Below are 12,429 nucleotides of genomic sequence, written 5' to 3' on the forward strand. Positions count from 1 at the left end.
ACACAGGATATTTAAAATATCAGAGTGAGGGAGCACAGCTTAGTGAATAAGACCATGAACTTTGTCAAGACTGACAGGGGTTGATCATTTACTAGTTGTGTGGTTTGTTTTTTTTTTTAATTTTATTTTTTTTCAGTGTTCCAAAATTCATTGTTTATGTACCACACCCAGTGCTCCATGTAATACGTGCTGTGTGTTCTTGAGGAAATTACTTACATTCTCTGTGCTTCTAATTATCTCATCCAGAAAAAGGGAATTATAGCCACCTTGTGGGGTTATCGTATTAAACAAGCTTTAAACAGCACCTGGCATATTATATTCATTATATAAATGTTTCTATTATCATTATCATCATCAAAATGATAAAGTCTTATCTGGGGCTATATTTCCTCTTAAAGTGTACATTCTGAAATACTGACCTTAACAAAAGTTTGTTCAATGCTTTAAAATCAAGTTCTTAGGAAGAAGAGTGGAGTATGAACTTTTTTTTGGGGGGGGGGGGTCCCTGGAAATTTGCTGGTCTTTTAAATTACTACCATGAATTTTGTCTTCTTATTTAGCAAAACAAGCTACTTGGGCTGGCGCTCCTTGCTGGTCTCCTTACCAACCCCACTCTGCTTCCTGGATTCCAGTCCTGGCATACAAACTGAAAACCCATCCTTCTTCTGCCTTGCTGAAAAAACCCATGGTAACTTTTTATTGCTCGTAAGATACCATCCAGACTCATCACCTGGGCACTTGTGTCTTCCCACTTCATCTCCTGTTCAAAATGTCACCTCCTCTGTGAAATCTCACCTGGCCACTTAGGCACACTGTCTTCATAGCATTTTCCGCCTTGTGTCAGAGCTAGGAGAACACCTGTTTCTTCTGCTCCACCGTGCACTCCTTGATTGCAGGAATCACACCTCATTTACGTTTATATTCCTGTACCCACCAGAAATTCCCAGAAGTCCTTCCACTTTTGCTCACTGGGTACATCAATTTCAAGTTACCTGCCTCTAACCTTAAGTGCCCATTACATAGCTGAATTCTGGTCTGTCGTAAATTCATGGCTACTATTAAGGGAATGGAAACTGATGGGAGAAATTACTTCTATCAACACGATGACGACTGGGAGATACTTGCACCTTTGTAGGAGTCCAATTTAGAAGTCCAATTTTTTGGCTTCCTAGCTTGGCTGGCGCAATGGGTGTTTTAACTTCAGGACAGGAAAGAGCAGCTGATCAATTTCCACCTCTCCTCTACCTTCCCTGAGGATGGGCGTGTCACTGGGACCATGAATTGGTGAATTCCGGGACCACGAATTGGTTTCAGTCCCATGTTCCTTCCTTGTCCTTGAAAAGTTAAATAAAACTTCCTATCATTGGTATTTTTTTCAGTTTTAGTCCTTCAACCCATGCTACCTGGATTCTCCAATTTACTTGTGTGTTAAGAGCTGTTCCAATTCTCAAAGTTAAATATCCCACGACGCCAAACAGGCCTATGCGCGCTCTGTTTTCTCTGAGATTTCTTCAGATAGTAAACCCATTGCTTAAGTAGATCTCCCTCTCTCAATGAGAATTAAACTTTTGCTAGAGTTTCTGTGTGCAATTATTTAAGAGGAAGTATAGTATCAGAGGAAAAACACAAAATTTCATAGTTAAACTATAGTGACAAACATTATAATGTACCATGAATCATCCTTTGCAAGAACAATGAGAATCTTATGAGGGTACTTTCTAAAACTCTACTGAAGGACACAAAAGATAATCTGAATAAGTAGAGAGACATCCCATGCTCTTAGGTGGTATGACTTAGTATTTAAAAGTATACATTCTTCCAAAATTAATATATATTCAATATATCTAAATAAAAATTGCAGTTGGATTTTTTTGCAGGAGCATTAGAATTTCTTCTAAAATTTTTTTTTTTTAAAGATTTTATTTATTTATTTGACAGAGAGAGATCACAAGTAGATGGAGAGGCAGGCAGAGAGAGAGAGAGAGAGAGGGAAGCAGGCTTCCTGCTGAGCAGAGAGCCCGATGTGGGACTCGATCCCAGGACCCTGAGATCATGACCTGAGCCGAAGGCAGCGGCTTAACCCACTGAGCCACCCAGGTGCCCTCTTCTAAAATTTTATACAGAAAAGTTTTATGAATTTCTAGTCAAATTTGGAGTGTGTATAGGGGGTGACTGGGTAAAAACTTCCCTCAACAGACAGATATTAGCATACACCACAAAGTTAAAGATTTTTTTTTAAAGCACGTATGGATATGTATACACGCACACACACACTTTAAAAATATATTATATATATTACCATGAAAAATGTATATGTAAATTAACCCAAGACTAGATGAGTCAATGGAAGGGAAGAGCTAGGAGACTCCTGTTGAAAGGGGAGGTACAGGAGTGGTGGTGACATGGACCAATGAGGAAAAGAAGTGATCTAACAGCCTGTGCTAGAAAAACCCACTCCATATGAGAATAAAAAAATAAAGTTGGATTCCTCCCAAAACTACACATAAAAGGGAGGCTCCAGATCCATTAAAGAACTAAATGCAAAATTACAAATCAAAAAGATGATGATGTAAGAGAAAATCTCTGTGACATGGGGTGGGCAAGGGTAACTTCTCTGAAATGAAACTTCAAAAGCATAAGTCATAAGGTAAAAACTGGCTATTGGGATCGCGTCTACATTCAGAAGCTCTGTTCAGTGGAGGGCACCATGGTCAAAGTTAACATACAGATGACAGGAAAAGATCTTTGTACTTTCTCAGACTAAACTGTACTTTCTCAAACTAAACTCCTGCAAAATTCCTAAGGAATCTCTAAATATCAACAAGGAAAAGACCGAAATCCCACAAGAAAAGGGAGTCAAGGATGTGAAGACGCAATCCAATAGAAGAAAAAAACCCAAAAAACAGGCATCTGATGAGATGCACAAATTCATGGGTAATATGAGAAATGCAAGTTAAACACCAATGAGGACACTTCCCATACTTGGGCCGGTTTGGAAGCAGGCTTACGCCCCATCCTGGTGGACGTGTACAGCTCTAGAAACGTCCGTGTTCTGCTGCTCAGAGTGTAGGTACGGCAATGATGGGAGACAGTTGGAAGCACCTGCTCAAATTAAGCACATGCCTACGCTCTGATAGATCGACTTCACTCCAAGAAATTCTCACACTGTTTATAAGGTACACATATGTGGGCATGATTATCAGAAGCGCGAGTTATGAGGTGGCTGTCTGGGGGGCGGAGCGGGTGGGTAATGTGTGGTAAACACATACTATGAAAAATTGTTAAGTCGTTAAAAGCAATTGATTATATTCCTCCAGCAAAGTGGATAAATCTTAAAATTGGTGCTATGACACCAAACAAAACACAGATTAATCAGACTTCATCAACATTAAACTTCTGGGCATCAAACGGCAGCATCTGGAGAGCGGAAAGACGACCTGCCGAATGGGAGAAAATGCTTGCAGGCACAGGTCTGGTAAGGATCTAATATCAGAATATATAAAAAAGTCTTATAGTTCGACAATAAAAAAGACAATTAAAAGGGAGGAAAATACCTGAACCTACATTTCTCCACTGAAAAATCTACGGATGGCCAAAAGGACATGAAAAGGCTCAAGGTCATTAGTCGCTGGGGAAACAAATATCAAAATCACAATGAGCTACAACGTCACATGCATGGGGGGAAAAAGCAGATGAACGAATAAATGTCCTGTGAAACCCTGGCTCAGATCCTGGAACAGTAACGGGACGCCAAAGAAACAAACATACAGTTCTGAGAATGGGGAGAAGAAAACCAACATGAAATCTATAACCCAATCCTATGTAACTCAAAAATAAATGCTAACACACACACAATTATGTTTTTTAAAAATAAACCGAGGCACACACAACACACTGGAATGGTTGCCAGTGGGAGCAGGGAGAGAAATGACAGCGGAAAAGAGAGTCAAATGGGGACAAACAGATAAATAAACGGAAAACAAAGCCAAAAATTCGTGGCAATGCTACCAGAGCCATTCTATCGTGGCCCTGGGGAGCCTGGGTGACCTGTGTCACTCTTAGACCTGGGATGGCCAGAACCTGACACGGAAGGAGAAATCAACGTGGAAAAATAGTAAATTGTGCCGTTTCCTTTACAGTCGGCAAGAAGGGCCAGGCGCGGTCCACCGCCGCGCTGTTCGGGAACACAGGTTGGTGCGGAAGCGGTGGCCGGTGGCACGGCAGCGGGCAAGGCCGGAGCCTCGAGCTACCAGTCGGTGGAGAGTTTTATAGCAGATGTGACACGTGGCTTGGGAACTTGGTTAACCCATTTCTTTGGGCAAAAAACCTTAACTATTCAATAGTATCTGGTAAAAGGGAAAAAACAGAATGGAAGGACCACTTTTTTCTCTTTCCAGCTGTCTTATCTATGAACAGCGAGCGGCTTCTGGACCGTAGGGAAGGAGTGCCCAAGGGGAAATGCTGCAGCTCTGAGCTACAGATCTGAAGGTGTGATTTCTGAAAACAGCTCTAGGGCGATGAATATTCATTTGATTCTTCGGTGTAGTTGAAAGATTTTATACTGAATATAATGAGAAACTTGGAAGACTTACAAACTCCACGAATGGGATTTTTATGGACAGAAGAGACATTTTTTCCTGAGAAGAAGAGATTCTGACTGTTTCCCTAGTTTAATAACACCTGAGTGTACAATAAAATAAGGTGTAACACTGAAATGTGATTTTTATGTGTCAAATGTGATTGCATTTTAACAGGCTGTGTCTACATATGAAATAGACTTTTTTAAAAGATTTTATTTATTTATTTGAGAGATGCAGTGAGTGAGTGAGAGAGAGAGAGCGAGCACATGAGCAGGGGCAAAGGGAGACACAGACAGAAAGAAACAGTCTCCCTTGCTGAGCTGGGAGCCCGACATGGGGCTCGATCCCATGACCCTAGGATCATGACCTGAGCTGAAGGCAGACACTGAACTGATTGAGCCACCCAGGCACCCCTGAAATAGACTCTAAAGCTTGTACTGCTGGGGGGTTTCCTTCCACTGTTCTATTTTGCCTAAAGACAGACTGGCACTATATAAAAATCTTGAGTACGTCCATAAGTACTTGGACCACAGCGTCAAAGTTAATTTTTCCTTTAAGAAAAATGCCTGAGCAATCTTGGATAACCTCTCAAACACCATCAACAATAAAGGGTAATTTTGGCCCCCCAATTTTTTTTTTTTTACTAATTCTCTTACTGAGCCCTTTATCCTGGAGCTATTGGGTGTGTGGTTCTTGGGTTGGTCAGCAGTAAGATGCCTACAGATACCAAGAGTAAGCTTTTAAAACATTTTCTGATGACTTGACAGAATGATTTTATGTCTTGCTTTTTATTTTTCATTTCATTTTTACATATGTCACAAAAATGCTGGCTGTGGTGGACTGGAAATGTCACTGGTCCTTCTGACACATGGCTAGAGAAACACTGAGCACCAGGACTGCTGGCCCCACTACTTGAGGGAGCTTCTTCTTTCGCAGCTATGTGCCAGGCACACTGATGTGAGTGTACTACAGACCTCATCCTCCAAACAAACCTACAATGCGATCTCCTATGATGCTGATGCCTGCTTTTCTTAGTGGGTCACAGAACAAATTTAAGGCTAAAAAGCAAGCTCTGGAGAGTGAAGTAATCATAGTGAGGAAAGGGAGACAAAGAAATCCGCCCCAAAGTCCTTCAAGAACTTTTTTATTGAGCACTTACTATGTGCCTGACACTGTTTTAGGCCCTTGGGATTCAGCATTGAACGTGACAAGACGTCTAACTTCAGGAATCTTGTGACTCTGCATTGTGGCTGAGGGGAGAGGGCAGTAAACAAACCACAGGTTCACTCATCTCAGGCAGGGATCAGTGCAAGGAAGCAAAGTTGAGCAGGGCAGGGCGTGAGAGGACTGGGGCGGGCAGGGTCATTCTGGATACTGTGGCTGGGAAAGGCATAGCAGTCAGGAGTGCAGATCCTGGGGCCAGTCTGCAGACTCCCACTCTGCTTCTGTCAGGAGCCTTGTAACTGTGGGCAAGTTCTCTAAGTGCTGGGAGGCTCAGTGTCCTCATCTACAGAATGGGAAAACAATAGTGCCTACCTAGGATTAGTGTGAGCATGAAACAATTGAACAGATGTCAAGTGTTTGTAACACCTGCCATAATGTTAAGTGCTTACTAAATATGGCTACTCTGTCCTTAGGCGGTGAGATGTGGGCAGAAGCCCGGATGTGGGGGGTCAGTCATGCAAAGATGGGGTGAAATGACCCAGCTACCATTAGATGAGCACCTCAGGGCACTTATGAAGACTAGGTACGTTTTCCACTGTAATCTTCATGGAGATCCTGAAAGAGATATTATCAGCTCCACTGTACAGATAAAAACCTGCAGGGTAGAAACCTTAAGTGGCTTTTTCAGGTCATCCAACTAGCTGATAGGTGTCCGTGAACGATGTCTGTTCCAGGCCTCACTTCTTCTATTGGGCATCTAATGCCTCTGAGCTAGGTACTGGCACAGAACTGAAAGTCTCCTGACTTACTTTGTTCTTTTGTTCATTCATCCTATCATTCATTCGTTCATCCACTGAACTCATTTCTTCATTCAAAAAATAATTACTGACCACCTACTAAGTATCTACTAAGTATCTAAGTATCTACTAAGTAGATACATCTACTAAGTATCACAATCAACTGGTAAGATTCTCTGTGTCTTCCAAGAGCAGAGCACTTCAGCAGGGAGACCATCACACAGGAGCGATGCTCAGTGAACTGCGGGGTGGCGGAGTGCGGGGGAGCTCACAGGACAGAGCCGGGGGGTACCCATGGGCACAGAGGTCGAAGAGGCCTTGCTCTGCAGTGGATCTGGAAGGAACACTGGAAGTTCAATGTAGAAGGCAGCTGGGAAGAAACTCACAAAACACTTTCTGTGCAGAGAATGGGGAAGCACTTGGGCTTCTGCAGGGGGGATTTTAAGGAGGAAGGAGCAGTAGAGTCTGGGACAGAGTCTTGGCAGAGCATGGACCAGACTAGAAAAGGGAAATGGGCCAGGGCAGGGATGTCGCCAGGTCCGAGGGATGGAGAGCTCACATGAAGGTGGAAATGCCCCTCCGGGCGCTGGGATGGCATCAGAGTCACGTATTACCTTGGCTATGCATGAATGTGGGAGAGAAGGGCAGTGGGAAGAGCAAAGAATGGAAGAATCAAGAACAAAGAGACCCCAAAACTGATGACACTAGAAGACCATGGGGCACCGTGGGCCATGAACACCCATTACAGTACACGGGGTTTGAACAGGAAAGATGGACGGACTTGCCCTAATTCCATGCTCTGGGGCTTCCCCGCTCTTAGTTTTGCAAATTCGGGAGAAACGAGAGGCGCATTATGTAATCCTTACCTTGTAATTCATGAACAAAGAGCATGAATGGGTGCTATTCAAAATTCCTAATTAGAAACCCTTAATGATGAAAAGGCAGCTCTAAAGCAAGGCAAGACACTAAATGCATTTTATGCCCCATTTACCGGCTGCTCCTATGCACTGCCCGGCCCCCCATTTAGACAGTGCCTCGCAGAACACAGCCCCAGTGGTGAGGACAGGCACACCGGGCCGGGCCCTGACACGAAAGGCTTGATAGCAACAGTGACTATCTTTGAATCTTTAGAGGATTTCCTCTCACTCCAGCAAGCAGAAACTGAACAAATTATTTTAAGAAAATAAGATCTGAGAAGTATGACCAATCTCTCTCCCTTCTGGGTGACTGCTTCTCCAGCCCGTAGAGAAACGGCCACCACTTGCGAGCCGGATACCTTATCTTGAGCTACTGACAACTTCTTAATAAACTGTCACTTAAATTCATTCAGTGGAAGAGGCAAACGAGGAGACTCCAGGGTATCTAAACGGTTCTATCACAGCAGTCCTGCCAGCGGTGCTGGAAGGAGCCGCTGGCTTCTGCGGGCTCTGTCCTGTGTCACTCACGTGCAAGGCGATGTGACTGGCTCCTTACCTTCCTCAGCAACGACCGTAAGTGTGACGGTGACACCAGCATCTTTGATCAGCTGAACAATGTTATCGTGGGACAGTTCCACAATGGACTGCCCGTTCACCGCAGAGATGTGATCTCCAATTTTCAGCTTTCCACAGCGATCCGCTGGGCTTCCCTCTATGACTCGGCCGATTTTGTGAGGAATAACTAGGGGAAACAAATGCCCAGGTTTTTCCATTATTTAAGATATGTTAGCGTTGGATTTATCATCATTTAAAAATTCCGCATCACAACATCAAAAAACGTTCTTTAAATGTAGGGCAAGAAAGTGTCACCTGTGGCCATCTTATCCAGCGGTGACTATCTCCCTGCGGTCCTCGGCTCTGGGCCTGCACGCGTGCATACTCCTTACACGGCAGCAACTGCAGCGCGTACACCTCTGGGCTGTCTTCCACTCACCGCAAACCTCTCCCCAGTTTTCTCACTGCCCTCCTAACACTCCTGTTTGAAGGCTACCGACCTCCCTGATACGTTACTCTCTCACGAAGCGGGTGCTCCTTACTGATTGCTGGCCATGCAGGCTGCGTCCTGTTTTGGCTATTTCAGAAACTGCCACAATGAGACCACCTTTGGTTCTGCTGAGGGGGCTTTTACTCCCACAGGGGGCCTTGTAAATAAATGCAGTTCAAATTCAAAGTTAGGACTTGGAGGTTACTGCTCAGAAATCCAGGCACAGTGAAATGACTGACCGTTAAAACGAATCCAAAATTCATTCCTTTTGTGTGTGCCTTTAGATTTTTTTTTAAATTAGAAAAGCTGAGGGGAATCAGAACATGAGACGTTTAAGGCTGAGATTATTTGGCTCATGGATAAACTCTTGCCCTAACTGCACAAAGCAGAGTCGAAGACATTTGCAAAGACATGCCACACAGTTCTATGGGCTCATGATGCTGAAGGCTTTCCTAGACTCTGAAGACACTTGGCTGTTCCAGCTTAAAACGAGTCCTCAGACCCTCTCAGGAATCTTGTCAAAATATCTTTCACCCCTTTAAAAGGGGGCATTTGCATTGAGAAACAAATATTCCTTTCATGTTCCTTAAGAATTTCCTTACCCGGGTCAGTAAACTTGTTGGGCATTTGTCTCTAGCAGACTACTGACTATTACAAATATGGATAATTAATATTTAAAATGGCACTTTGAGTATGTTTAATTTCCATAGTAAAATCGGCTCCTTATATTTCTAAGTCATGGCAGGTGTATGTCAGGGACATTGAAATAGGCTTTCATTTGAACTGAAAGTTATTCTTGGCTGTGATTTATAGCCCCACAGACAGGGGCACTCCCCTGCTCTTTCAGGATTCTACAGTGAGAGATTTTATCCTAAAATAGAGGACATCAACGTTGGAAGCAAGTGCCTTTTAGCTCTGAATTGTATCAAGCACTTATACCATTTTCTTTAAAGCACAGTAATCAGAAAAGCGTCTGGGGTAGTGGGCCATGTCCTGTGCCAGTCAGTGTGAGCAACTCATGGAGAGGACAGCAGGTTAGAAGTGTGTGCTACAGGGTCCCTGGGAGGCTCAGTCGGTTAAGCCTCTGCCTTTGACTCAGGTCATGATCCCAGGGTCCTGGGACGGAGACCCTAGGATGGATGCCTCCTTCTCCCTCCTCCTGCTGCTCATGTTCCCTCTCTCTCTCAAATAAATAAATAGAAATTTTGGAAAGAAAGAAAGAAGAAACTAACTTATGCTGAACCAGACAGTGGCCCTGTGGTGACCTTCTACCTCAATACCTTAGCATTTCTCCTGAGAAAAGATCTACTGGTACATGGTGTTCATTCTCGATGAGAAGGAAATCACTCAGCCCCTTGGCATGCTGAAAGGGTTTGTTCAGACTTGGGAAAGCATCAAACGAAGTGAATCTCTGAAGTCTCAGTGGTTTCCTTCTCATCACGTGAGCCATGTGCTCAGAAGGAATCAGCAAATCTTGGGACAGAACTTCCCGAAGGGTTAGTTGTCCAGGCGAAGGAAGGTAAGAGTAGTCAGATTATCATCTTCTCAGTGTTGACAGCTGTATTATCGAAACAGTTAAAAACAGCAGAGAGACCAGTAGAAGGATAACTTTTGAACAGACTGGGAAGTTTTCAGAGTAACCCTGTAGAGCACACAAAGCTAAGGGAAAAGTCTCAAGTCCTGTCTTGCATTTGCTGGTATACCAAGTCCACAGGCATTGGCCATAAAACCAGTTTATCCGTCTTCATCTTTGGCCTAAATCTGTCTCCCAGACTGGAATGTCCAGCTGCTGAGGTCACTGTAGTGATCTTAAAACATTTCTTTCAGGGAAAGAAAGGACAGTAACTGGAAATGTCCCCTCTCAAAGAATCCTTTGCAACCAGAGCTGAAAAGTATATGATAAGAAAGAGAAACACTAAAACCTCTGAAGCACCCAACAAAGCAAAAACTAGCTAAGTCCTTTTCATCCTAAACCCACAGAGGTCTTTTCTGGGTACTCTGTTCACTGAGCACTGACACAAGCTGGGGCTAGGGCAGTAAGGGTGCTGGACCCGGATCCCTGATCTTTGAAAAAGTCGACCGCAGAGAATCTCAGAATTTCTTTTCTTCTTAAGATTTTATTTATTTATTTGTCAGAGAGAGAGAGCACAAGCAGGGCAAGGTGGCAGAGGGAGAAGCAGACACCCTGTTGAGCCAGGAGCTCGAAGTGGGGCTCGATCCCAGGACCCTGAGATCATGACCTGAGCCGAAGACAGACACCTAACTGACTGAGCTGCCCAGGTGCCCCAAGAATCTCAGGATTTCATGACTGGTGTCAGACATGCGGCCAGGAATCTGCTTGGGACAGATGTCACCAGAAAATACATTTAATCAGAAGGAAGAAATAATCCGTCCCGAACAGAGTGCCAATCTACACCAAGACAAGGTCCATAAAGAATGAGCTATTCTGGGGCACCTGAGTGGCTCAGTGGGTTAAAGCCTCTGCCTTCGGCTCTGGTCGTGGTCTCAGGGTCCTGGGATCGAGTCCTGCATCGGGCTCTCTGCTCAGCGGGGAGCCTGCTTCCTCCTCTCCCTCTGCCTGCCTCTCTGCCTACTTGTGATCTCTGTCAAATAAATAAATAAAATCTTTAAAAAAAAAAAAAAGAATGAGCTATTCTAGTATCTTTCCTGCCTTTTCACCCGTGCTAACTCTGGTCTGTCCGCAGCTACTGCTCAGTCTCTGTGAGTGAAAGCTCCTCACCCAAGCCCCTCCACCCCCGCCCTAGCACCCTCCTTCTATCTACATGACATGCATGAGAATCCCAAGAAGAAGGCTTGCAGGGCTCAGCATTCTATGAGATGATCAACTAGCATTTCAGTGAAATTACCAGTTCTGGGGTTGCACCAATGACTGAAAAGCTCAAGGACTTTATACAAAATTCATGGGTATCCGAAGCCTAATTTACCATTCAGGTTGATAATTAATGAGCTGCAAACACTCATTTCCTGCTACACATGAGCTGCTGCTTTGATCTTACATTTTAATGGGGCTTTCTTTCCCATCTCGTTACTCAAGTATTGATAAACTTTTTAAAGTTTCTTAAAGAAAAAAAAAAAAAAGGCAAGAGACAAACAATTTTATAAATAACACAATGGCCAGAGCAGCAGAAGCTCCAACAGTCACCAGCAGCTTTTAGTAAAGGTCCGGGCTAAGGGCTCACATGCGTTATCTCCTTTAATCCTCAGACTCCTCTGAGACAGGAAGTGTTAGCATCATCCTCATCTCGAAGAGGAAATTGGAACTCTTGGAGGGTAAATAATTTGCCCGAGATCAGACAGCTATTAAAAGACATAAGCGGGGCTTGAAGCTGAGTTTGTCTGATTACAGAGCTCAACAGCTAATGACACTATCTTACACAGAGACCAGATCTGTGGTACACAAAACCATCAAAACAGTAAGAAACAATTAAGACGAATAAATATAAAAATACTAAAAAAATTTAAATATAGACAAGCATACACCAATAAAAACAATATACTTAGTATATATTAAAATGCAACATATATTTTAAATATCAACAAAAACTATAAAAAGGTTAAGCCTATATAAATAAGGCAACTTATTCTACTGAATTTTTCTATATTGCTTTGTTTTATGGTGGACCCTAGGCTCTCCCCTAATTTCGGCAGTCCTAGAAAAGGAGTATCTTCGGTATAGAAAGCAGTTAGCATCTCTCACAGTGAGTAATAATCTTGCACTGTTTTTGTTAATCTGAATGCGTGGGATTATTGTATGGCATTAGAATAAGAATATGGTTAACTAAAATGGTTATTTGGTTTGGGAAATCCTGATTTCCAACGCTTTAACACAAAACCCACCAAAAATCTGCTCTCTTTCATTTTTCCAACACAGGCCACATAATCATCCTCAGAGCCTCAGTGACAGT

At 43.4% G+C, this 12,429-nt stretch overlaps 1 protein-coding gene across 4 annotated transcripts in view; it reads right to left on the reverse strand.

Moving 5' to 3' along the window:
* MAGI3 (membrane associated guanylate kinase, WW and PDZ domain containing 3) overlaps positions 1-12,429 on the reverse strand; it is a 445,211-nt gene that overhangs the window by 12,496 nt on the left and 420,286 nt on the right. For all 4 annotated transcript variants that reach the window (XM_047726841.1, XM_047726840.1, XM_047726839.1 and 1 more), the window contains exon 16: positions 8,015-8,200. In XM_047726841.1, coding sequence (XP_047582797.1) covers positions 8,015-8,200 — 186 coding nt within the window. The remainder of the gene's footprint in view (positions 1-8,014; positions 8,201-12,429) is intronic.

This window comes from Lutra lutra, chromosome 4, assembly GCF_902655055.1.
Source record: "Lutra lutra chromosome 4, mLutLut1.2, whole genome shotgun sequence".
In the NCBI taxonomy this organism is placed as follows: Eukaryota; Metazoa; Chordata; class Mammalia; order Carnivora; family Mustelidae; genus Lutra; species Lutra lutra.